The sequence below is a fragment of the Gopherus flavomarginatus genome, chromosome 4, assembly GCF_025201925.1.
Source record: "Gopherus flavomarginatus isolate rGopFla2 chromosome 4, rGopFla2.mat.asm, whole genome shotgun sequence".
NCBI classification, from domain to species: Eukaryota; Metazoa; Chordata; order Testudines; family Testudinidae; genus Gopherus; species Gopherus flavomarginatus.
In genome coordinates this window covers 94,502,798-94,527,498 of record NC_066620.1, presented here as the reverse complement: position 1 = coordinate 94,527,498, position 24,701 = coordinate 94,502,798, and the positions used below count along the sequence as shown (strand labels likewise).

General features: G+C 43.3%; 1 protein-coding gene across 5 annotated transcripts in view; it reads right to left on the bottom strand.

Moving 5' to 3' along the window:
* AGPAT4 (1-acylglycerol-3-phosphate O-acyltransferase 4) overlaps positions 1–24,701 on the bottom strand; it is a 131,576-nt gene that overhangs the window by 104,411 nt on the left and 2,464 nt on the right. For 4 of the 5 annotated variants that reach the window (XR_007773833.1, XR_007773834.1, XM_050949148.1 and 1 more), the window contains exon 2: positions 3,531–3,755. Coding sequence is in view for 3 of the 5 variants with exons in the window: in XM_050949148.1 (XP_050805105.1) it covers positions 3,531–3,708 (178 nt within the window). In the remaining 2 variants the exon portion in view is untranslated. Of the gene's footprint in view, positions 1–3,530; positions 3,756–9,855; positions 9,980–24,701 lie in introns of those variants that run through there. The other variant, XM_050949150.1, reaches the window with a different exon arrangement.

Here is a 24,701-nt window from a genome sequence, read left to right as displayed (position 1 = left end):
ATGCAGTAGGGACTGTCTGTGTGGGGAGTGGGAGAGCAGGGGAGGACTTTAGGGGATGGACGATGCCAGGGCCTGTAACCTGAGCTAGGTAAGGGAGGGGAAAGGTCAAACACCTTTGCCCGGGAAGGGGACAAAGGAAGGGAGTGGCAGGAGGGAAGCAGTTGGAGTTTGGGCTTGGGGCTGTGTGGGTGGAATTCAGGGTATCCTAGCTAGGATCCAAGCACCCTGAAAGCCCAGAAGGACTCGGTGGAGGGGTCCTGACTGTGCCTGCAAGCTCTGCTGTAACCTGTGTTCCTGTTGTCCAATAAACCTTCTGTTTTACTGGCTGGCTAAGAGTCACTGTGGGTCCCAGGAAGAGGGGTGCAGGGCCGGACTCCCCCACACTCCGTGACACCTGGTCACCAGTGAGATGGGAGAGTTAATTCTCCCCTGAGCAGAGGGCCGACACAAGGCCTAGGCCCCACTGAAGACTGCACAGCACTAAATGACACCATGAGGATGTTGCTTACCCAATCATTGGAGTCACATTCTCGTTTATTTCAGCCGAACAGTTTTGAACATGGAGGGGAATCTCTCTGTAGCAGAGCTACATTCTAAAGGGCCACTTGAAATTCTGGTCCATGCTGGGGGTCAGTGCTGCCCTAGTGAGAGCTCTACCACAGAGATTGTGACCTTAAGAGGTATCAAACAGCTTTCTGCCAGACAAAGGATGTTTATTCATCTGTCTCCCTCAGTCTAAATTAACAAAACAGGTGGGAGGCAGCACGCCAGAGAATAAGCTGTGGAGAGTCCTCCTGACTCTGAGAACAAACAAGAAACTTTGGAGAAGATAAGAGAAGGCAAAGAAGATACTCCTTTATTCTGAACCTAGGAAGTAATCAGGCAGTGCAGTTACCTTAATGAAAACAGGATCACAACCTGCCCTGCTTGAAATACTGCAAAGGACAATTGGGTGAAAAACTTTTTAGACTGGAGGTTAGCCTCTTAAGTTTAGTCTCTAGGAATCAGGTTAGGATTGTGTATTTTATCGAGCCATTCTGTTTGCATTGTCCTTACTTAGTACCTCTTACATTCTGTCCAGCCCCTTATCCACTGGTTACTTACAGAAAAAAACACAGATCTGCTGTCCCCAGGGGGTCAGTGTACATCGCATTGTGTTTGATTCATCTCAGGATCGGTTCCTTATATAACACTACAGCAGTGAGCTATATAGACTCAGACTTTAGGGTCAGAAGGGACCAATATGATCATCTAGTCTGACCTCCTGCACAGAGCAGGCCACAGAATCCTACTCATCCACTTCTATAACAAACCAGTATTGTGTTTCATTTGGGATGGAATGTGTACTCACTAAAGTAGTGACTAATAATCACATGCTGGGCTTGAGCCAAGAATAATGCAGACTAGCAGTATGCAAACTTCACTATACAGTTCTGCCAAGGCAAATGAACATCTTCTGCTCTTGCAGCCTCTTCAGCCAACCGGGAATGATATGGACAAACAAGACTCTCACTAAACTCACTTTTCCAAATCCACATCAGGATTTGACTAGCGGTTTGCATGTTCACACTGTCTCCTTTGCAGTAGTCTAAGTTATTTGCAAATTACTTCTGCCCTTTGGAATTAAGAGTTAGAAGTAAACTGCAGCTCTAATAACCCCCTTCAAGTTAAAAACTTTCCTGCAGCATTTGATTGTATTTTAAAAACTGGTCAGTGAAGACTGAACTGTATTATTTCATCTAGGGTGGTGGCCTCCCAGGGCATTAGCAGGTCCTCAGGGAATCAATTCTGAAGCACTTAGAGAAGAAAGTGATCAGGAACAGTCAGCACGGATTCACCAAGGGCAAGTCATGCTTGACTAACCCAAGTGCCTTCTATGAGGAGATAACTGGCTCCGCGGATGAGGGGAAAGCAGTGGATGTGTTGTTATTCCTTGACTTTAGCAAAGCTTTTGATATGGTCTCCCACAGCATTATTGCCAGCAAGTTAAAGTAGTATGGGCTGGATGAATGGACTATAAAGGTGGACAGAAAGCTGGCTAGATCGTCGGGCTCAACAGGTAGTGGTATAGTCATTCTTATGATTAGATTACACATTACATAAGTACTATTCATAGATCAGTGGTGGAGCTAGGAATTGAAAATTGGGTGGGCCCTGACTTTTGGGTGGACAGGCAATGACAGACTATGCTAGCTCAGCTTCTCCCCTGATGCCACCCTCTCTCCCTAGTGCCCCCAGACACAGGACTTCACCTGCCAAGATGGGCACATACATGGGGCAACTCAGAAAATGGCAAGCCAGAGCTGCTGGAGCATAGGTTTCTGAAGGGCCTGGCACATAGCTCCATACTGGATTTCACGTGCCTGAGTGATGCTCCAGGCCACTGTCACAATGCTACACCTCTGCTCAGATTTGGGTGGGCCAGGATGCTAAGTGGGTGGGCCACGGCCCATCAAGGCCCACCCACGGTTATGCCCCTGGCATAGATACAGTAGTCTACAATTTGACATGTTTATTCAATGAATAAAAACAGTTTCAAATCAAGCTAGTGCTGTATGTAAGAGTCATGTTGTGAGCCAGTATTATTTATTATCTTTTCATGCCAACACTACTGAAATCTGGAACACTTCTTATCCAATTTAAAAAATAAAGTCATCTTCAGGATAATGGAGAAAATCAGAAGATTACTGGATGAGAGCCATTTAGAATGTAAGTAACTATATACAGCAGTGGTCCCCAACACAGTGCCCGTGGACAACATGGGGCCCGCCAGAGCATTTATGTGCACCCACCTAGTGCCCAGCAGGGGAGAGAAGCCGCGGTCCAGCGCCTGCTTGAGACAGAGAACTCCTGGGCTGCAGGTGCCAGTATTCTCTGTCCCCAGCAGGTGCAGGGTCCTCCTAGTTCCCAACAGGGGAGAGAAGCTGGGACCCCGCCTGCTAGGGACAGAGTACTCCGGGTTTGCAGGTGCCAGTGTTCTCTGTCCTCCTGGCTTCTCTCCGCACTGCCCAGAACTCCCAACCAACCAAACTCTGCAGAACGGATGGAATGCCGCTCCGTAGCACGTGCTGCCCCATGCACATGCTAGGTCCACTGGTGCCTGGAGCCAGCTCTGCATTATGTGAGTAATCGTTGGTGCCCACCATACTGTTCTGAAAATATGAATGTGCTACTGGTCACAAAAAGGTTGGGGATCACTGATATACAGTGACAGTATACCTCTGTAAATATTAAGTTCTATCATTCCTGGGTCAGTATTTACTTTTTTGGCCAAACATGATGCTCATTGTAAGAGTCTAATATCTATACTATCTTGCGTCAAGTGAATGCCCCGATATGAGTGGATGAAAAAAAGTTATATTTTATAGCACATTTTAATAAAACCGCACATACTTTAACCAATACACATATATAGTCTCACAGCAAAATGTAAGGATTTATATGAGTGAATATGCAAACATAGATAGTTTAAGTAGTAATCCTAATTCATTGGTCAAGATATGGAAATAAAACTTTGAAAAAATTCTTACGGCTTGAAATGCAGTAAGCCAGTCTGCAATTGATCTTCCTGAAAAGCTGCTTGTTGATTGGCCAGAGGACAAGTGTGAAGAGCTGAATGAAGTTAATTATCAGTCCCGACACTATAAATATGTAGCAGATAAGAAGGTGGCAAATGAACTGAGACTTCAGAAAGCCAATGATGTCCATGGTTCATTAAGAATGCAAGGGGAACTTTCAGGAATTCAGAAGACAGTCTGCAAAACCAAGCAACAATACCAGCTGTTAGAAAACAGAAACAAAAACATTTTAATACATAGATAACTCACTGCTAGTGTTAATGTGGAGTCACTGCTTTCCTACTAAATCTTTTTTTCTATTCTTAAAGATCTGGTTACAAATACTTACAGACACTGAAAAAGCCACATTTTCAGTCAATTTACATCACTTGGTGATAAACACTTGCTCCTACACCTAAATCCCACTGACTTCAAGAATTAAGTGCTTTGCTGGATAGAGATGGGATTACCCAGGTACTCAGGTCAACCGTGTTCATATGCTTTGCTAAATCAGATCCTTATTGATCAAGTATGAAACAGCTGTTCAGAATGGTGTTCAGACAATTACATTCAAAATAAGATATGTTCCTTGGACTTTATCTTCATGATCAACCCCAAAAGTTACATTCTTACAGTCTTGAAGAGAGACTAACAGGGCTGCTAATCTGAAACCTTACAGTCTTGAGAAATTCAAGACAAACACAAAGAAAAAAACTGTTTGCTTCATTCCCTGTGGCAGCAGTTTTAATCAAGGCTCACAAGATACTCTGAGCTATCAGCCACTTAGTCCCTGCTGGTGAATGGTACTACATACATACCTGCATGTGTAACTTATTTTGCTTTTGGAGCTCGGTCTCCTTCTACAAAACACTCAGTTCTGCCACGTGCTAAGCATTCTAGATGTTAGGCACCTGAGCAGTCCCACTGAAATCAATAAAACTACCCAGATGTTTAAAATTGCTTTGTTTGACAGAGCAAGTGAGCTGATCATCTTGCAGGATTGAGACTTTATTCAGTAACGCAGATAAGCTGAAAAAGTGAGCCAGCTCAGAACATTTTGCAGGTCACCTTTAAGCCTACAAAAACTTCAAAGGGCCATCAAACATCAAATCCATTCTCCATAATTTGAAATTACATATTGGAAGCTTAAAAATAAGAAGTCTTCCTCCTTTTTAGAAAAGGACATTTTTAATATTAGCATGTGGCTTTTCTCCTGCTATTCTAATGCACTGCAATCATCAAGTCTTGGTTTACATCTTTATGTACTGGCATCCTCAGCAGGATCTCAGAAGAAAGTGTTGGTTAGGCAACTTTTGCTACAGAGCCAGCAACTGCACCCCAACAATATAGCCTGTAGATCCCTTATAAAGGAATTATTTTTTGTGACAAAGAGGTGAAATTTAAAAGAGTTTATCACCACTAGGCAATTTTAAGATAGACGTTAAGGCCCAAAAAAATTGACCTGACAATGTCCTTTGAATAGATAAAGCGAGAACTATCACAGATCCAGTTTATTATTCAGTCAGTAGCATTAACACAAAATGTGTTCTTTCCCTTCCGTGCAGATATGCTTGACAAGAGAAATAACCCTGCTTGACAGATATCACCAATGGAAGGTTATAGCTCTGAATAGTTATTTATACCTATACCAACCCTGGAGATCCTAAAAATAAAGATTGACTATTAAGACTTTGTGGGCAGAAATTGTGATGGTTGTCTGGTTGAAAGCATTTTTTTTTTAAAAAACAAAAATCTGAATTCAAATCAGCTGGGATCATCACCATAGCTAACACTATCACATTATCCAGAGCATAACTGCAAAGTTACCAATAAAATCTAAGTAAATTTGCATTTTGTATAAGTAACATATGATTGATTTTAACAAAGCATGCTTCCATGGATAAACACACCTTCTATTATATTTATGCTTTCCATTATTAAAGTAAGCAATTTAGGAGTTTTCTGCCATACTGCAAAAGTACATGTTATCTCATTTTTATGACTGAGAAAAACCTCTCCTCTGGGCGTATCTGCTTCATTGCTCACTATACATAAACATGTCTTTTTTGGTATATTCAAATTAAGCTCTCCATCTATCATTTGTATTTTCCTTCTCCATTTGGGCCCCAATCCTGCTCCTGCAAGGAAGCAGACCTTCAATTCTAGATACCGTTTTGCTGGCCTGTTGTCATTTGAACTCAGTGAGGGGACTATCAACATTTTGGACAGAGAATGTGCTTATCACAGCATTCAATATGCACAGATTGCTCAATTGCTTCATGTTTTCCACAATTTTCTGGCTGGGCACAATTACACAGAAAACAGTATAAATATTAGAGCTCAGACATGAAGGATCCAATTCAGTAGTGTTCACTCAAACAGAAATCCCACTGATGCCCGTGAGAGTTCTGCCTGAATAAGGAGTGCATATTTGGGCCCATGCTCACAGGGCAGAACTCTAGTCTTTGTTAGATGTATGAACTACCCCCTCCATTGATTTCAGAAACATATGACCCACCACGTTGCATTGTGCTGGAATGCCAGTGAATCGTTCATTTAAAAAAAAAGTGTCCATCTCATTTATTATAAAAATCAAAGGTCACTAACTGGAAAAACTAACACGAATAAAATTTCACACTAATAGAAAAAGCAAAAAGTTCCTTTAATAGCATACCCTGTAGCAAGAATCACTGTTCTGCAAGAGAATATCAGGGCAGCACTTCATATGTCTAACTGCAATACACTTTTTCTGGACATTTTTTCGTTAAGTAAATCTGTTCCTGAATCTTCTATGTCTAAGGAAGTTACACACTGGGATCTGGTAATCTCACAGTATTTGCATTTGGATTGCAAGCTTTTTGAGGCAGGGACTGACTTCGTACAGTACCTAGCACACTGGGGCTTTAATCCCGAGTTAGTGTCCCTAAACACAACTATAGTATTTTATTGGTATTGTAGTAAACAATCCAGATCCAAATCAACTTGAACCCGATACTCCATGTTTCATGGCTCATCTGTTTCAGAATACACTGCTTCAGAGTGGTGTCAATCTAATAAAGAAAAAGTGATTTGTCCAGGGTTTAAGGAAGGTTGTTTTTTGGACCAAGCTGTAGCTAGAAAAGGACAATTAAAACACCAAATCTCATAGTTGCTGGCGACCTACATTAAACTAATAGTGGTATTGAGCTGCATCTCAGTGTGCAAGATATGCCCTTTGTGTAATGAAGATTTGCTTCCTTCTACTTGTTACACTGCCTGAAGACAAGTTAAAGTTGACACTTCTCCTGAGACTGAAAAGTGACAATGTGGCATATGTTTATTGCCATAGTTGCTGCCGCGATCAATAAGGCTGGAAAACAGTTATTAGTAGAACACCCTTATCACATCCCTGTTTTCACACATTTGTTATTAAAAATTCATTTTTGAGACTGCAAGCTTATTAGTTTGGTCAATGACCCAAGGTTTTTTTCAAAGTCTGTTGTTCTGTTTGAGCAAGATTGGATATAGTTACAATTCATGAAGCAGTCCGTTGATCTTACAGAGCCTTAAGAGAGAACTAGTGCTTTTTCTTCAATGCGATTTTAATAAATTTTGCCAAAAGTAAACAAGTGCACCTCTACCCTGATATAACGCGACCCGATGTAAGACAAATTTGGATATAATGTGGTAAAGCAGTGCTCGGGGTGGGGGGTGCTGCACACTCCGGTGGATCAAAGCAAGTTCGATATAACACTGTTTCACCTCTAACGCAGTACGATTTTTTCGCTCCTGAAGACAGTGTTATATATAGGTAGAGGTGTATGTGGAGAAAACCACAGGAACCCTCTCTCCTGATTCAGACCAACATCCTCAATCCATCAATGGGATTACTCATGTTTAAAGTTAGACAAACATAGATAGCCGACACTGAATTACAATAGGGTGGGAAAGATATCAATGCATGCTGTACATTGACTGAAAACATAGCAATTAGGCTTATCACAAAATCATTCATTAAAATGGATTAACTGCCTTTTGTACTTGCTAGCCTGTTTAATTCCATGTCACAGAATCCCTCTAATGTAATTCCCAAAGATCAGTGGGAGTTTGGATCAAAGAAGAAACAAATAATATAAAATGAAAACAGAGTCTCGTATAATGGAGATCTGGGGTATGGGGGGGGGGGAAAATCAGTTTGACATGATTAACAAAATCACATATTAAGGGTAGCTGATCAAAAACCTTTCAAAAGAAGATCATCATTACTTCACCAATTCATTCTTATCACTGTTACAGTAGTTTCCAAAGAAAAATGTTAAAACTTGAACACATTACATTTATGTTCAACATGCGCCATACTGCAGGCCTTTTATACTAAACTTTAAGTAATAACCATTGATAAAACAAAGTGCATTGCAATAATTCATGAAGACACAATGGTACATTTGAAAGTCACTGTCTGGTTTCATAGCTCAGTCACAAAATTTAAGCTTGTAAAGCATTTACTAGACTAAGACACCAATATCAAGTTTAATAAAAAATAATTAATTTAATTAGGGAGGGAACTGTCATAAGGATGAAGTAGAGACACTTGTTCTTGTAAAAAAAATAAATGAATAAAAAATTAAAAGCTTAGGGAATTACAAAGCTGTATTTCAATAGATTCCCCCTCCTTCCCACCCCCCAATTCAATCCAAGCTAGTGTTTGGATTTAAGAACATTCCCCTGCAGTGTGTGCAGCTCAAACATCACCACACTGAATGCGTGCGTGAAAGAGTGAAAGTAACCACAAATAAAAATAGTACTGACTTAAGGCACTTCTTGTAGCCTGGGAAACAGTATAAATAAAAAGGCATAAGTAGTGCAAGGTGCAATTTTATTTTAATAATTGAAGATACAGTTGTCAACACAGGCAAGGACATTGGTTTTTTAAACACTGAGGGGACAATGAAGCCCTGTGACTTAAACCAATGTCACCATATTGTTTTCAATAGTCACCCACAGTTAACCCCAGTGTAAATGAGAAGAGATTAAGGCCCATAATTCTGAGTGTATGATTAAATACACACTGATTTTCTTACAGCTCATAACAGCAAGCCATAACCACCTTCTGAAAACAAAGACCCAATCAATACATTCTCAGAAGACATTAATATAGATACAGGGTTTTTAAGGCAGCCATCCTATCAACAACCTTAAATTAATTGGGGGAAGTGGTCAAAGCAAACAAACAAAAGGATGCTTTGTGATGGGCACTTCCCTTTGGTATTAAACAGATAGAGGGCCCAATCCTGCAAACACTTGTCTAGTGAGTAGTCTAAGGCTATACAATTATTTGACTAAGGGGTTACAAGGTCAGGACCATAAACAGTAGCCACTACTCTGCACTCCTCCTTCCCCATGTCAGAGACATCTAGTTTTGCTCTGAAGCAAGACAGATCATACTCCTCTTCTGTTTACACCACTTCCAAACATTTATTTTGTCCCCACATGAGGCTGTTGCAGTACTTTGTCTCCAGTGCCCGTTACTGACCACTTCTTTGACCCTGAAATGACTTCTCTCTCAATACATGTCCAGTGTCTTAGCCCTCTGGCTAGGTCAAACCTTTCATAGTCTCAGAAGCAGACAGAAATGGAAAGTCCAGCTAAAGAGTCCACACCAACCTCCAAAGAGAAGCTCTTTCTGCCCCTTTCAAACTATGCTGAAGTTCCCTGCTCTTCCCCACTACCAGGAACTGCAGAGTTCTTTCCTTGGTCCTCCCTCTTTCCTACAGGCATGTGACAGGGTTGAACCCCCTGTCCAGGGTGCCAGCTGATGTGATGGGATCCCACTGATTCTGCCCGTTCTACCAGCCTGGGTTTCCTCATCCTGTTCTAGCTGTGCCAGGCTTGCAAGCCTTCTCTAGTGCACACACACGTAAGGCCACACCCAGCTGCAGACAGACTGAAATCAGCTTTGTGTGGGAAGATTCAGCTCACTGATTCACTAAGCACTCACCTCCTTTGGAGTGTAAACCCAAAATAATATTGTCTTGCACTAGAAAGAGAGATCTGCACACTGCAAACAAAAAATAAATAAATAAATCACACCTCACTCAGTGTGGAGGGAGATATGCACAGCTTTTTGGCCCCCCCTCCAGATATGAATTGTACAAACTGGGATTTGTAATAAAACTTGTTTTATTAACTACAAAAGGTAGATTTTAAGTAATTAGAGGGATAGCAAACAGAACAAAGCACATTACTGAGCAAATAAAACAAAACACGCAAACTAAGCTTAATATACTCAAGAAATGGGTTACAGAATGTAATTTCTCACCCTAAATGTTGTTTTAGGCAGGTTGCAGCATTTCTGTAGCTTAGAGTTCCAGTTATTTCTCTTTAGAGACTGGACCCCTATCTCAGCCGCTGCCTTTCCCATCAGGTGTTTTTCACAATCTTCCCTCTTGGGCTGGGAGGCAACAGAGAAGAGTCCTGATCGACTTACTTCACAGCCTTAAAAGTAGAATTTACATAACGTGGCAATCTTTTGTTTCCCACTCTAACCCTCCTCTCCACCTCCTGTTAATGGAAAAATACTGAAAACCCAAGATGGGGGTTTAGTACCAGGTGACCTGATCACCTGACCCTGTAGTGTAAAAGCAGCAGCCTGGGGAGCTTCTCAGGAAGGTTGGAGATTAGTATCTTCCAAGTCTTAGTGTTCTTTCTAATGGCCCATTGAGGCAGATTGGAGGAATGCTCACCAGATTGTAGGCAAATACACACACAGCTGTAATTGTTACATAGTTATTATTCCTAACCTCCAATACAGAAATGATACGTTCATACAAGTTGGATAAACACATTCAGTAGATCATAAACTTCCTAATGATACCTGCATGATCCATCATCTTAGTTATGCCATTTTCATATCATAACAATATTTCTATGAAGAATATGCGGTGCAGTGTCACAAGGCCCTCTTCAGCCTACCTTCACCAGACCCTTCCTTAAGAGTGATAGCTCCCTTGCTCTTCCTTCCTGAGTCTCCTTCATCTCTATGTAGTCCACCTTGATCTTGTCACAGCTGGGATCACTAACTGTAACTGAGTCACCAGATCAGGATCAGCTGGAGGTTAACTGCCACATCACAGGAAAAGCTGAGCTGAGTCCCCTTAAAGGACAGCTAGCCCATGACAGTTGCACAAGGAGATTATGTGACTTGCTTAAAGGTCACATAAACTGGGGTGGAGAGAGTCAGGAACAGAATTTTCAATTTCCTAGCTGCAAATTCAGTCCAACAGCACTGTTTCTCTGGGCTCTAGGCTACACTAATGGGACACAACTTGAAATCACATTTCTGCCTGAGCATTTTGTAACTGCTACGCTAACAAGTGGTACCTAAGATATGCTTTATCTTAGAGCACTGTGTTTAAACCAAAGCATGAGTTTAAACTGTTTTGCTGCATATGGATGGATTTGTTGAACAGACTAAAGTATCTGAATCTGCGGTTTAGGCTCTTAGTCCCAGCATTAGACACTGCAAAAAACTGACACTGCCTCTAGGCATGTGCACTGCTGTCTCACTCTAAGGATTCAGACATTTATCTCCCATACAAGTCCCAGCACAATCCTTAAATCAAGTGGAAGCGGGGGGGGGGGGGGGATGGGAGAGAAACATTCAAGGGAAGGGAGAGACATACACCTCATTCACCTTGCCTGTGGGGCTGATCTCTTAGAATGGGGCCCATTCAAAATCCAGAGGAGGACGTGCCTTCTTATAAAACGTTTAGTCCAGTGGTTAGAGCTCTTACCTGGGATGTGGGAGACACAGGTTTAATTGCCTCTTCTCTCCATCAGGCAGAAAGGGGCGGGGGAATTAAACCAGTCTCCCACAGCCTAGGTGAGTGCTCTAACCACTGGACTAAAAGTTATAATGGAAGCCGAGGCACAACCACTTCTTGCAAGCAGCAGTTTAGACTTCTAAGCCATTTGACTTCAGGGGAGGGATTCTCAGCTGTCTCTAGGATTTAGGCATCTAATTCCATGAGATGTATGGGGCTTAGGACACACTCCTCTTGTCAGCATCTCCCATTGGCTGGCCAGGTGGTCCCTGCTGAGCATCCTGGCTTTTGTGGATCCCATTCTTTAGGCATGTCCTTGTCTAGGCATTGTATAGGGAGCCTAGATACCTAACCCAGGCTTTGTGGATCCCATTATTGCGCTAGCGATTTCTAGGCACCTAAAAGTTAGGTGTTGCAGTGCTGAGCACTGCCATGTCTAAGTCTCATTACCGATCCAGGCTATGGTTAAGTGCTTTGCTGAATGACAGTCCGAAGTGTTGACCTTCAGTGGGAAGTTTAGAACAGCCAGACACTTTACAGTTCATTAGGAATCATTAGGAAAGGGATAGATACGACAGAAAATATATTGCCTCTATAAAAATCCATGGTACACCCACAACTTGAGTACTACATGCACATCTGGTTGCCTCATTTAAAAAAAAATTATATTTGGGGGGGGGGGGGAAGGTACATAGAAGGGCAACAAAAATGATTTAGGGGCATGGAACAGCCAGACACTGCCACAGTTGTTGCTAACTGAAACTGACTCTCAAACAGAACCAGTTGCTGAGGCAGGGAATGCAGTCAGACAACAAAGCAACCTCAGTACTGGGTTTAAATAAGCTTTTATTCAAACAACAACAACTAAGCATTATTCTAAAACCAATTTCAAATCTGCAGTACAACAGTTTCCTTTAATCCTGCTTCTATATATAGACACACAGCAAGTCACAGGAAAGTGTGTTTTGTTCTTCTCGTTTGTGGTTAGCAAGAGCGTACATGACTAACACTACAGCATCTCCCCAAGAAAGCATAGTCCAATAGATGTCACAATAGCTATAAACTGAGGGAGTTTACAGTAAGAACTGTCTGTTTTTCCATTTGTTCTCTTAGAGCCTGATCCAGTTCCCACTGAAGTCAACTGGCAAAGTGCCACTGACTTCAGGGCATAAGATCAGGCCTTGAGATCTCAATTCAGGATTGCATTGAATCCCATGCCTAAATATCATTGACTTGAACAGCACTTAAGCATAAAATGATCTGGAAAAAGGGGTAACAAGTGAGGTGGCAAAATTTGCAATCTTGAGTAGTTTTTAACTCTTTGCAATCTGCTTTGGATGTAACTAAGGCACCTCACAAAACTGGGTGACTGGGCAACAAAATGGCAGATGAAATTCAGTGTTGACAAATGCAAAGTAACGCACAGTGGAAAATAATCTCAACGATATATATAAAATGATGGCCTAAATTAGCTGTTACAACTCAAGAAAGATTTTGGCATCATTGTGGATAGCTCTCTGAAAACATCCACTCAACGTGCAGAGGCAGTCAAAATAGATAATGTGGGAATCATTAGGAAAGGGATAGATACGACAGAAAATATATTGCCTCTATAAAAATCCATGGTACGCCCACAAATTGAGTACTACATGCACATCTGGTTGCCTCATTTCAAAAAAAAAAATTATGTGTGAGTGGGGGGGGGGGAAGGTACATAGAAGGGCCACAAAAATGATTTAGGAGCATGGAACAGCTTCCAAATGAGGAGAGATTAAGAAGACTAGGACTTCAACTGAGATGACTAAAGGGGGATATGATAGAGGACTATAAAATCGTGACTGGTGTGCAGAAAGTAAATAAGCAAATGTTATTTACTCCTTCTCATAACACAAGAAGTAGGGGTCACCAAATGACATAATAGGCAGCACATTTAAAAACAAACAAATGGAGGTATTTCTTCACACAATGCACTGTGGAACTCTTTACCTAAGGATGTTATGAACCCTGTTATAGTCTTGGACTTCACAAAAAGAACTACTTAAGTTCATGGAGGATAGGTGCCTCAATGGCATTCCTAGCCTCTGTTTGCCAGAAGCTGGGAAGGGGCAACAGGTGATGGATCACTTGTTGATTATCTGTTCTGTTCATTCTCCCTGAAGCACCTGGCATTGGCCACTGTTGGAAGACAGGATAATGGGTTAGACAGACCTTTGGTCTGACCCACTATGGCAGTTCTTATTGCTGAAGTACCTTCCTAAAGAGGGATGCTTTCCTCAACTGGGGCCTTTATGCTCAATCCTCCTTTATACTAAATTCATCCTTTGCTGAAAGAGCTTTATAGTAATAAACAAGGAAGTAGGAACACACTTAATTTTAAAAAGGAATTGTTTAGAGAGTGCTCCTTCACAAAACTGGAATTTTTAAAAAGTTGGTCTATTAAAATAATCACATTGACAGTGCCCCAGCTGATGTAAGAGGGGAAAAATAAGCCCAGAAATAGTTAACTAATAAAGCCTTTTGCCCGCTTTCGGAGGTAAAGGAGTAGTGCAAGCTCTTTCCAGGTTGTTTCCCACAGCATATTGCTCTTTCTTAATGATTTAATTCCATTGCTAACAATGCAGAGGGATGTTGCTGTCTGCTCTATCACCCTGAACGCTGCTTCTCTCTCTTGAGTAAGAAGTGAGTGCATGCTTGCACATATCTGAGCACAGCAAGATAAGTGGATGAAGGCAAGCTGAGAAAGAAACAATGGTGTCCTGGTCCATAACAGGGGCTCCTAGGCAATACGATAATATAAATAATGAGGACTGGAAGCAGCCACCTGAGTCATTTTCAAAGGGAGCGGCCATACGTGAAGCAGTTTCACATATGCTTCTGAAAAGCATCAATTAAATCCAACTAATTGTTCACAGCAGTATGACAGTGCCAGGGAATGTGGGGAGTGGAACAATGAATGCTGAATTATGGGGAGGGAAAGGAGAGCAATGCTGCAGGTGGCTAGGCAGGGGAAGATGTGCACAAAGAGCATGGAGCTCAGCATTTCTGAGGGGGTTGGCGCAAGCAGTAGACTGGATACAGGACACGATGATGATCCAGGGGTGCCAATCATCACTGAGTTCACACCTCTTTTAAAAGGGTAATATTCTGAAATGGGCATTATTTAGGGTATGCAAGGTAAGACAGCTCCAAGTTTTCTACTGTTCTCTGGGCCTAGAAGTTCTTTTGGCTGCACTGAAGCTTAGAGATAGATTTTATATATTTGAAAGTGGTTTGCTGAGTGTGCTTGGAAGAGACTAGAGGAATCCTCCCCCTCCCCCCAAAAAGGTTGCTATCTTGTTTTAAAATGAAAACTATGCGTGAAATTCACCCTGAGCAGAGGGAACAGGAGTACTTGTGGCACATTAGAGACTAACAAATTTATTTGAGCATAAGCTTTCGTGGGCTACAGCCCACTTCTTCGGATGCAACCTGAGCAGAGGGTTAGCAGAAGCTCCAGGTGTCTTACTGCCTTCGAACCTCACAGAGTGTAGTCCTTGCTGTCTTGAATAAGGATGAATTCTCACGTGTTATTTAGTTTTGGAGTTTAAACGTTTATTTCCAGTCCCTACCCATGAGCCCTTGATTTTTCTTAAAGACAAATGACAAAGCCATTTAAAAAAAAAAGTTTTACTACAATTCCACACAAGAAACACATTATGTCCTGCAAACACTTGCATGCATGAGCAGTTTTGAGGCAACTAGTCACCCCTGAGTCCAGCAGGACTACCCATATATGTACACAAGTGAAATTACTGAAGTGTTTGCAAGATCAGGTCCTTTTGGGTGTACAATTAGGAAACGGTAGGATTTTTAAAATTTATTTATTGCTGCATTAATACAGCTCGTTTCAATGGAGGTGCTCAAGCCACTTAAACATGGATGAACTAAGCCTCACAGCACCTGTCTGAGGTATTACTATCCCTATTTTACACAGAGAGAAACCCAGGGTAGATGGAGTCTGTTGGTGCCAATGGATAACTTAGCAGGTACGAACACAGAGTGTGATCCAGTCCACTCTCTCCCTATAAAATCTGATCCTAACTTATTTCTGAGTGGTGGGAAGGGGAAGGAATAAAAACAGGGTACTCAGTAGTAAGTTTGGTGGGTCTCTATTATGATTTGGAGGTTATGAATTTAGGCCAGGCTCCACAAAGGGACTTCGTGAGCACTGCAGTGCCTAACTTTTAAGAGCCTAGGAAACTCACCTGCGATGTGAAAGATGTAGGTTCAGTTTCACTTTGGATAAATAAAGCGTCATCGAGCCAGGGAAAGAGGGTTTGTTTACACTGCAATTCAAAGCTTGTGGCTGGCCCATGCCAGCTGATTTGGGCTTGTTGGCCTGGGCGAAGGGGATGCAATTGCAGTGCAGACATTCAGGCTCAGGCTAGATCCCAAACATCTACAGTGCAATTAAACAGCCCGTTAGCCTGAGCCAGAGTCAGCTATCGCAGGCAAGCCATGAGTTTTTAATTGCAGTGTAGACATACCAACATGGGCAGCACATGAACTGCCAGCTGGGGAGGCTAGCCCCTAGCCCTTGCACCCAAGGACCCTGCTGGAGCTCCACTGGAGCCCAGAGTGGCGCCCCCGCTCCCTCCACACCGCAACCACTTGCCCAGTCCCATGGCTAGCCCCAGGCTCCAAAGGAGTGTCAGGAGGGCGGGACCCAGAGCCAGGAGAACTGGAGCTGCCGCTGTACACAGGGAGCATCATGGCAGGGGGCGGGGTCACACCTGGCTGTTTAGGGAGGCAATGCCTCCCCCTGCCTATGCAACCTGACACCCATGCATACCAAAATGACACTCCAGCCTAGTGCTTAGAGGACTCACCAAGGAGGTGGGAGACCCATAGTCCAGTCTTCCTGCTCCAATGAAAAAATTATACATTATCCAATAGCTTCAACAGGACAGACTGGGGGACTCTCACATCAGAACAATCCCTGTTCAAGTCCTTCCTTCCTCTCAGGCAGAAGGGGGAACTGTTGCCCATATCTCAGGTGAGTGCTCTAACTGAGCTCGAAGTTGTAAGATGGACACCACCACCTCATTCCTGAATTTTGAATGGGACCCAATCCAGTAGGCAATCGCCGAGCATGCCTACTGGATCAGATGAAGCAGAAGCACGCAGGCCCAGAGGCAGAAACTTAAGCACCAAGGGAACTTTTACCACAGAATATTTAGGCACTGAGTTTAGGTGCCTATAAAGTTCAGCAGCAATCAAGCAGGGGTTTTCTGGATCACAGTGAAGCCAAAACTAGAACTTAGGGACTAAACCATGGACTTAGGTGCCAAAGTACTTTTGTGGATCTGGTCCTTAAAGTCCAAAATGTAGCAGTAGTAATATGATGTACATAAGACCTTCATTATTCCCACCTGGAAAGCTGGCTGACTCAAAGAGATACCACTGGATACTTTAGTCACAATATCCAGAAGGTAAACAGTAGTCATCTGTAAAGATGACAACACAGTTTGCTTGAGAAACATCTTCAAAGGCGAAGCCACTGGTGTTCCTTCTCAGCAACCTGTTCATACTTTCTGGAATTATGTGGATTTAAAAAAATAAAAATAAAATTCTGGCAGCCCTCCTTGAACTTCTGGCAGGAGTCTAGCTCCCAATTTCACTGCAGAAAAGGGACTGATCATATAGATTCTGATTAGTGTAAGCTGTCTTGGGAATACTAGCTTGCAGTTGATGATGGGGGATCTTTTTAAAAAAGATCCTGGAAGTGGCAAAAAGAAAGAGGACAAAGCCAGTGACCTGGGAAATTGATGGTACTGAAAACCATCACAGTTTGCAGAAGTAATTCCAATATTTAAGTTTTCTACTGCACCATTAGCAGCAATACAGATACAGGTAGTATAATCATGATTATGGAAGTAGTGTTGCCCCGTGGACAGCACACTGAACTGGGACTCGGGAGACCTGGCTTCCATTCCTGCCTCTGGGTGACCTTGGGCAAATCACCTCTCTGCACCCCATCTGTAAAATAAGGATAACAATACTGACCTCCTTTGGAGAGCACTTTGAAATGTGCTCATGAAAAGTGCTATAAGACCTAGACATTATTACTAGTAGCACTGCTCAAACTGAGAGCACAGTTCTACTGATTACAAATGAAAATAAGTTAGTTCAAAATAATATGGGTTGAAGATAAAAGGTGACATTTGAAAAAAAAAATCCTGTAAATTCTCCACAAAGTGTTTGAATTTACTGAATACTCCTGATTGAATACTGACAGCAAATTTCATTAACATGTGAAGAGATAATCAACTGAAGACAGATCTTTAGAGTATCACATAGGATACCTCTCCAAATTAAGTACTATGCCATTTATCCCTGACATTGGATTAAAGTTTAAAACTGGCGGAAGCAGTGTAACTTTCATAATAAAAATATTACATGCAAATACAGAGTTGAGATAGAATAGAACCACACACAGAAGGAATAATAAAATAACCATGCCTTGTTAAAAAAAGAAAACAATGATAAATCTTATTAAACTGAAGTGGAAAACAGTCTTCAACATATATTATGCAGAGATATAAACTTCCATCACCAACAGGCAACACCCAGCAGTTGGAAAATATAAAAAAAAATGTATGCACCAAGCCAAAACTCCATTCCAGTGGGTTCAAAGGAAAATCTCTCATTAGAAGCCTGCGCTGCACCCACACAGAACAAACATATGAATGGCAGGTAAAGCCTAATTGACAGTAGCACTGCTTTACCACGCATCCAACTATCCTTACACACACAGTTTTCACACAGCTCAATCTCAGAGATGAATGTCAAGGAATTGGTGGATTATAATCTTGGATTAGATTTTTGCACTTTAGTCAAATCACTTAATTTGAGAAACTGGATGGCAAAATCCTTGGTATTTAATTGGCAGAATTTAGGGCATTAGAGCATGAAGGTCTGTCAGGGGTTCTGGAATGCAGAGGATAAAGCTGAAATAAAAAATTAAAAACAAACAAACAAACACACCACACACAACAAACCTCATTTGAGGCCTGATCCAAAGCCCAGTGAAGTCTGTTGAAAGACAAGACTCCTATTGGCTTCAACAGGCTTTGGATTAGACCCTAACAGTTTGGAAAACTTGACCCCTCAAAGTAGCAGAATGCAGAGTAACTATGAAAGTACTTGTATTCTCATAATGCAAAGCCAGGACCAGTTCAAAACAATCTGAACTCCTCTTCAGCAGAATCCTTCAATTATATCGGATTCAAAGCTCATTTAAGTCAGTGGGAGCCAGATTTTTAAAAAGGTATTTAGGTACCTCAAGATGCAGATTCACTCATGGTAGGATTTTCAAAAACACCAATCTCACTCTTCAGGCACCTACAATACTTTTAAAAATCTGCCCCAAGTGTCTTTCCATCAACTTTAATGAACTTTGGAGTAGGCCCTTAGAGCCCAGTTGGTAGACTCAAATTTCAGTGTGAGACACTCCCCACTTGTCCCAAACTCCCAGGTGCTGGGTCCTGTTAAGATGGATTGCAGGGGGAGAGCAAGAGAGAATGTAGCACACTGAAGAAATGGCCCAAGTATTTTCGGAAATATTTAGGGGAATGGTCAGTAGCAGGTTCCTGGGGAAAAGGAGGGAAGACTAATGTGTCCTAGCTACATCTGTGATTTTGGAGGTGGGGAGGGGCAGAGACACTGAACCCCTATGCACTCAAGTAACTCTGCCAATTAGGGAGACCAGATGTCCCAATTTTATAGGGACAGTCCTGATTTTGGGGTCTTTTTCTTATATAGGCTCCTATTACCCCCCATCTCCCATCTCCATTTTTCACACTTACTGTCTGGTCACCCTACTGCCAATAGAGCTGTGAGCCAGTATTAGAAAACTCACATTCAACACTATGTAGCATTGGAACTTCAGCAGTAAACCTCACATTACATTGGTGTCCCTCCCATTTTCCCCTCACTCAGCTGTAGGTTTGACAGCATTGATATTACTTTTCTAAGATGGCCCTGCCATCAGCTCAGAAATACATGGCTTTGTGGATATTCAAAGACTGTTTCAATCTTTATTTTAGACTTAATATTGTATTGATCTCAAGACATCCAAAGCTACACGAGCCTCAATGTCAGCATGATTCATAGACAATGATCTTCTACAGGGTCTGTATGTAGATGTGACCCTCTGTGCACAACTCCCTCTTGCCATGTGGAAATGGGAAGCAACAACCCGAATGGCACTGGCTCTCTAGTATGGATGTCTCCAGACATTTGAGTAACTGTGTGTGGAAGGGGCAGGTTGGGTTGAGTGTGTGCTACCTCCATGATGTAATGTCATTTTCTTAAAATATCCTATTAAAGTCTCTCAGATTGCTTTCAATAGTCACCGGGAGATCAATGCCAATTCAAGAAGATTCCAGGCCAATCCTGGAGGATTACAGTCTCATCATATGAGGGGAGGGAGGGAGTAAACAGAGACACAGATTGAAGTAATTTTTCCCTAAGGCAAAATAGCAAGCCAGTGACAGCATGAGAATCCAGGTCTGCTGACTCCTAATCAGGTGCCCTATCTTCTAGACAGCTGCCTGAATTCCAACACAGGGTTTTTGGTTCCTTTTTTGCACATTCAGATGCTTGCAACCATTTCCTTTAAATCTTTTTTTCCCAGAAGTGACCCTCTATAGGGTATCCACCCCGCCAAACCCAATGCTTCTGTTTCACTTTATTTTCATTGTCCCGGACATCTCCACATCTCTTTTCTGAAGAGCCAAGTGTGGAGAAAATGAAGTGAGTCAGGAACTTCTGAAGCGCTGTCCTTCCAGCATAGCAGCAGGACAAACTTTTTTGGGGGCAGAGGGGCAGGGGAAGAGAGCGCACAGACCCTCTCTTACTACTATCCTGATGCCATGTAGCAAGTAAGTGTGGTCTCAAGCCCATCGAGCACCAAATCAGTATACCTGTGCCAAAAACATAACTGGAAGGGCCACACAACACCCTCGCTGTCAGGAAGTCCTGTTGCAGGTTGAGTTTCCACACACTAATGTTACAGAGGGTACCTGAAATGCTGCTCCCCAACTGTATTTTGGTGTAAAAGCTCTGTGCTATCCCTGCACATCCCTGTCCGTGCAGCCCTGCCTTAATTTCTGTAGTGGGGTCACCAATAAGTTCAACAAAGCTTTTATGTATCAAATGCCCCCCCCCCCCCGAGTCAAATTTAATAACAGAAAGTTCAACAGACACAAGAAAAACTTTCACCCAAGCATCGTAGCAAAAAGACAGAAACTATCTGAGTTTCACTTCCACAGACAGGCCCTTTCAACACAAGGTACTCAACGTGTTCGTTCCTTACCTAGAGTCAGGGGCTTCCTGGCAGCTACAGTTTTTTTTTTTTTCCAGACAGCATACAGCTCCTTTCAGGCTGAGCCTCCTGCAGCTAACTAGGAGATACCTCTCTGAGTTCCTTTCCTTAACTGTTCACCTTCTCTGTTCCACAGGAATTACTCTCCCTAGCAGCTCTGGTAGCCTTTCACAAGGTCCAGGTGCTCGTTAGCCAATTAGCTGCATAGGCAGTTAGTTACTTACAGGTGAGCAGAGATGGGTTTGTTCTCTATCACAGACAGACTGGCCCTTAACTCCCCTCAAAGGGGCCAGCCACCCATGAAACTAGGATTTCCTCATATAGTAACAGTGGAAATATAACTCAGCCAAGCAATGAACCCCAAGCAGACAGAGCTGTCTCTAGGACCCTTCCTCACAAAAGTCAGGAAATTGCAGTTGTTAATGAGTGTTTTACTGATGATGGAGGCATAGTGCCTAACACAAGTTTCTAGTGCCAGAGTGGGCAAACTATGGCCTGAGGGCCACATCCAGCCCTTCAGATGTTTTAATATAGCCTTCAAGCGCCTTCTGGGGAGCAGGATCCGGGCCTTGCCCTGCTCCACATGTGCCATGGCTCCCAGAAGCAGAAGCATGTCCCTGCTCTGGCTTCTACACATAGGGGCAGCCAGGGGGCTCCACATGTTGCCCCCACCCCAAGTGCTGCCCCTGCGGCTCCCATTAGCTGGGAACTGCAGCCAATAGGATGGGGGTAGCATGTAGAGCCTTTGCATAGGAGCCAGAGCGGGGACATGCCACTGCTTCTGGGAGCTGCTTGAGATAAGTGCCACTCAGAACCTGCACCACTGACCCCTTCCTGTGCCCCAACCCCCCAGCCCTGATCCCCTTCTCACCCTCTGAACACATTGGTCCCAGCCCAGAGCACCCTCCTGCACCCCCATCCCCAGCCTGCACCCTCAACTGGAGCCCCCATCCTCCCCACTCCATTGCCCCAGCCTGGAGCCCCCTTCTACACCCTGAACACCTCATATCTGGCCCCACCCCAGAGCTTGCACCCCCAGCTGGGGCCCTCACCCCCTCCTGCACCCCAACCCCCAATTTCATGAGCATTCATGGCTCACCATACAATTTCCATACCCAGATGTGATCCTCAGGCCAAAAAGTTTGCCCACCCGTGCTCTAGCATATCCTAATGCAACACACAGACTACTGGGTGCTGATATTGCCCTCTTGGTGCTGACCTAAAGTAAGGATAAGAGATATATAAACCAGGGGAGTTCTCCTTTAGCTCAAGTGGCAGAGACCAGTGTTTTTGAAGCTGAAGGTGTTGCATCATTAGTCTTAGCTGGGGGTAGGGTGGGGGGATGTAAAGCACTATATAGCATGTGTGTATAATACAGTAATTATGCCTTGGCTGTAATGCATGGTTTCATTATACTGACCTCAGGGGCAGAGCTGGGAGGGCTGGTATGGTGTCCTCCAGGGTTAGAAAGCCTCATCAAGGAGTGCTGCACAGAGTGTTCTACCTTGCCTCCAATGTCAAGCAGTAAAATCAGGGCACATTATGTGAGACTACACCCTTCTCCCCTGAGTAGGGCCCAGGCCAGCCACCTGACTGTCATCAAAGATACCTGTGACAGAATCCCTACCCTACTATGACACCGCAACCTGTAATGCATTGAGAAATTTAAAGTGGTATGACATGACCAACAGACAACGGTCACTCCACATAGGTATTTCTATTTCCAACGGGGATACACCTTTCCCACAATAACCATACTCTATTTAAAGGCCTTGCGCAAGAACAGATTACCTCAGTGGGTGTAGCCCCCTAGAAACTCTGTGATACTCCTAAACTGGAAAATTTGCCTCATATTCCAAAGATGCAGTTCAGTCTGACAACAGCCTGCAGAAATCCTTACACAACACCTTCACCCCTAGACAAGAAAGCAGAACTGGGTTGCTTTCACCCTGCTTGAAAGCATTGCAGGAGGCATTGATCATGCTCAGTTCTTCCCTATAGCGCAGCAAAAGGTAAGTTTTTCCCTACCCAATTGAAAGTCATCTAAAAAGAGGCCTGAAGACTGTCTCCCACCTGAAAACACCTTTATGAGCTGTGAGCATCAGCCATAGAAAAGAAAGAAAAGGTAGCTCCTGTAATGCTGAAGTATTCCACTATTCCTGGAGAACAGTGATCTCAAGTGTCAGAAGAGGAGGGAGCTCCCACAAATAGGTGACACCTTCCTTCACAACTGCAACTGGGGATGGGGAAACAGCCAACATTTCAGGCATGTGATTATAGTAGGCAAGACCCAACTTGCAAATCAGCTGCCCTTCATCAGAGACGAGAGAGACAACCCAATTGCCCCCACCCTCCCATGACATTTCTTTTAAGCAAAAAGCTAGGCTAATTCTATAGGACATGCATCTGACAAAGTGGGTATTCACCCACAAAAGCTCATGCTCCAAAACGTCTGTTAGTCTATAAGGTGCCACAGGATTCTTTGCTGCTTCTATAGGAACTCCTAGTCTTTGCACAGTACAGTGGAAGGAGCGGTCCCAGCCAGACACACATTTGCTGCTGAATAGGACTTTGTGACTATGATACAAAGCAATATGATTGACAAGAACTGAATTCTATATCTAGTAGCCTGGAAAATACCTAATATAGTCAGTAGGAGGGAGTGTAGTGTAGTGTAGTGTAGTGATGAGGCATTCAATTAGGAATCAGGAAACTTAGTTACTGACTGCCTCTGATCTGATCTGGATACACTGGGCAAGTAACTTCACCTCTCTCATAGTCACCGACTTTCTCTCTTTCACGTGGGTGCTCGACCCCCCCCTGCTCTTGCCACCACTCCACCTCTTCCATGAGGCCCTGCCTCTTCCCACCCTTTCCCCACCTCATTCCAACTCCTTCCCCAAATCCCCATCTCTTCCCTGCCTCCTCCCCTGAGCACGCCATGTACCCACTCCTCCCCCGCCCCCGCTTCCTGGGGCATGCTAATGCTGCCAAACAGCTGTTTGGTGGCGGCCAGGCAGGAAGTGCTGCGAGGTAGGCAGAGTGGGGATGCGGCGCGCTTGGGGGGGGGGAGAGGAGGTGGGGGGGTGCGGGGAGCTTGGCTGCTGGTGGGTGCAGAGCACCCACTAATTTTTTCCCATGGGTGCTCCAGCCCCGGAGCACCCACGGAGTCTGCGCCTATGATCTCTCTGTGCCTCAATTTCCACACCTGTAAAATACAATCCTTTACAGCTTTTTTATGAAACACTTGGGAGATTCTACGGATGGAAAGCATCTCTATAATGATATTCTGTGTGTTTCTCTGAAGCCTAGAATGTCTATTCAGTCAGTGTGAGGCAATGAAAGGAGCTACAAGCTTGATTGAGAACTCTTTTTGTTCAGAATATCAGCCGGCTGAATCTTCACTGGGTTTCACAGTTTGTTACCTTCCATTTTTAAAGTTCTCGCCATTTTGAACTTTACAGATTACTCCCATGAGGTGTACATCTACAGTAAGGCATGTACCTATGCCATGCTGAGAGTCTTAAACCATTGTGATATCACAGGTAACTCAAGTAGTCACCAATCTCACCCTACAGCTAATTTGCATGCATAATTTTAATTGGTTGTATGAGAGAGACTACACAGATGGTGGATCACTTGGCCCTACTGCCATCCACACAAATCAACACAAGTCTCTTAGCACAACATCCCCAAACACAAATCAACACAAAACAGCCTACGTAATAACTCCAAATATGACTCTGAAGGCTAGCCTGTCTGTTGAGTCAGTGTGAAGGTATGGAAACAGCTAAAAGCACAGTTGAGAGTTCTTTACCCTCTTTTTGTTCAGAATATCATCACGCTGAATTATCACTTGGATTCACAGTCTGTTACCACACAATTTTTAAGTTCTCGGCAAATTCTACAAATCATACTCATTATTCAGCTATTAGTGATTATTAAAAACCTGGACAACAGTTTTAGCTCAGCCGT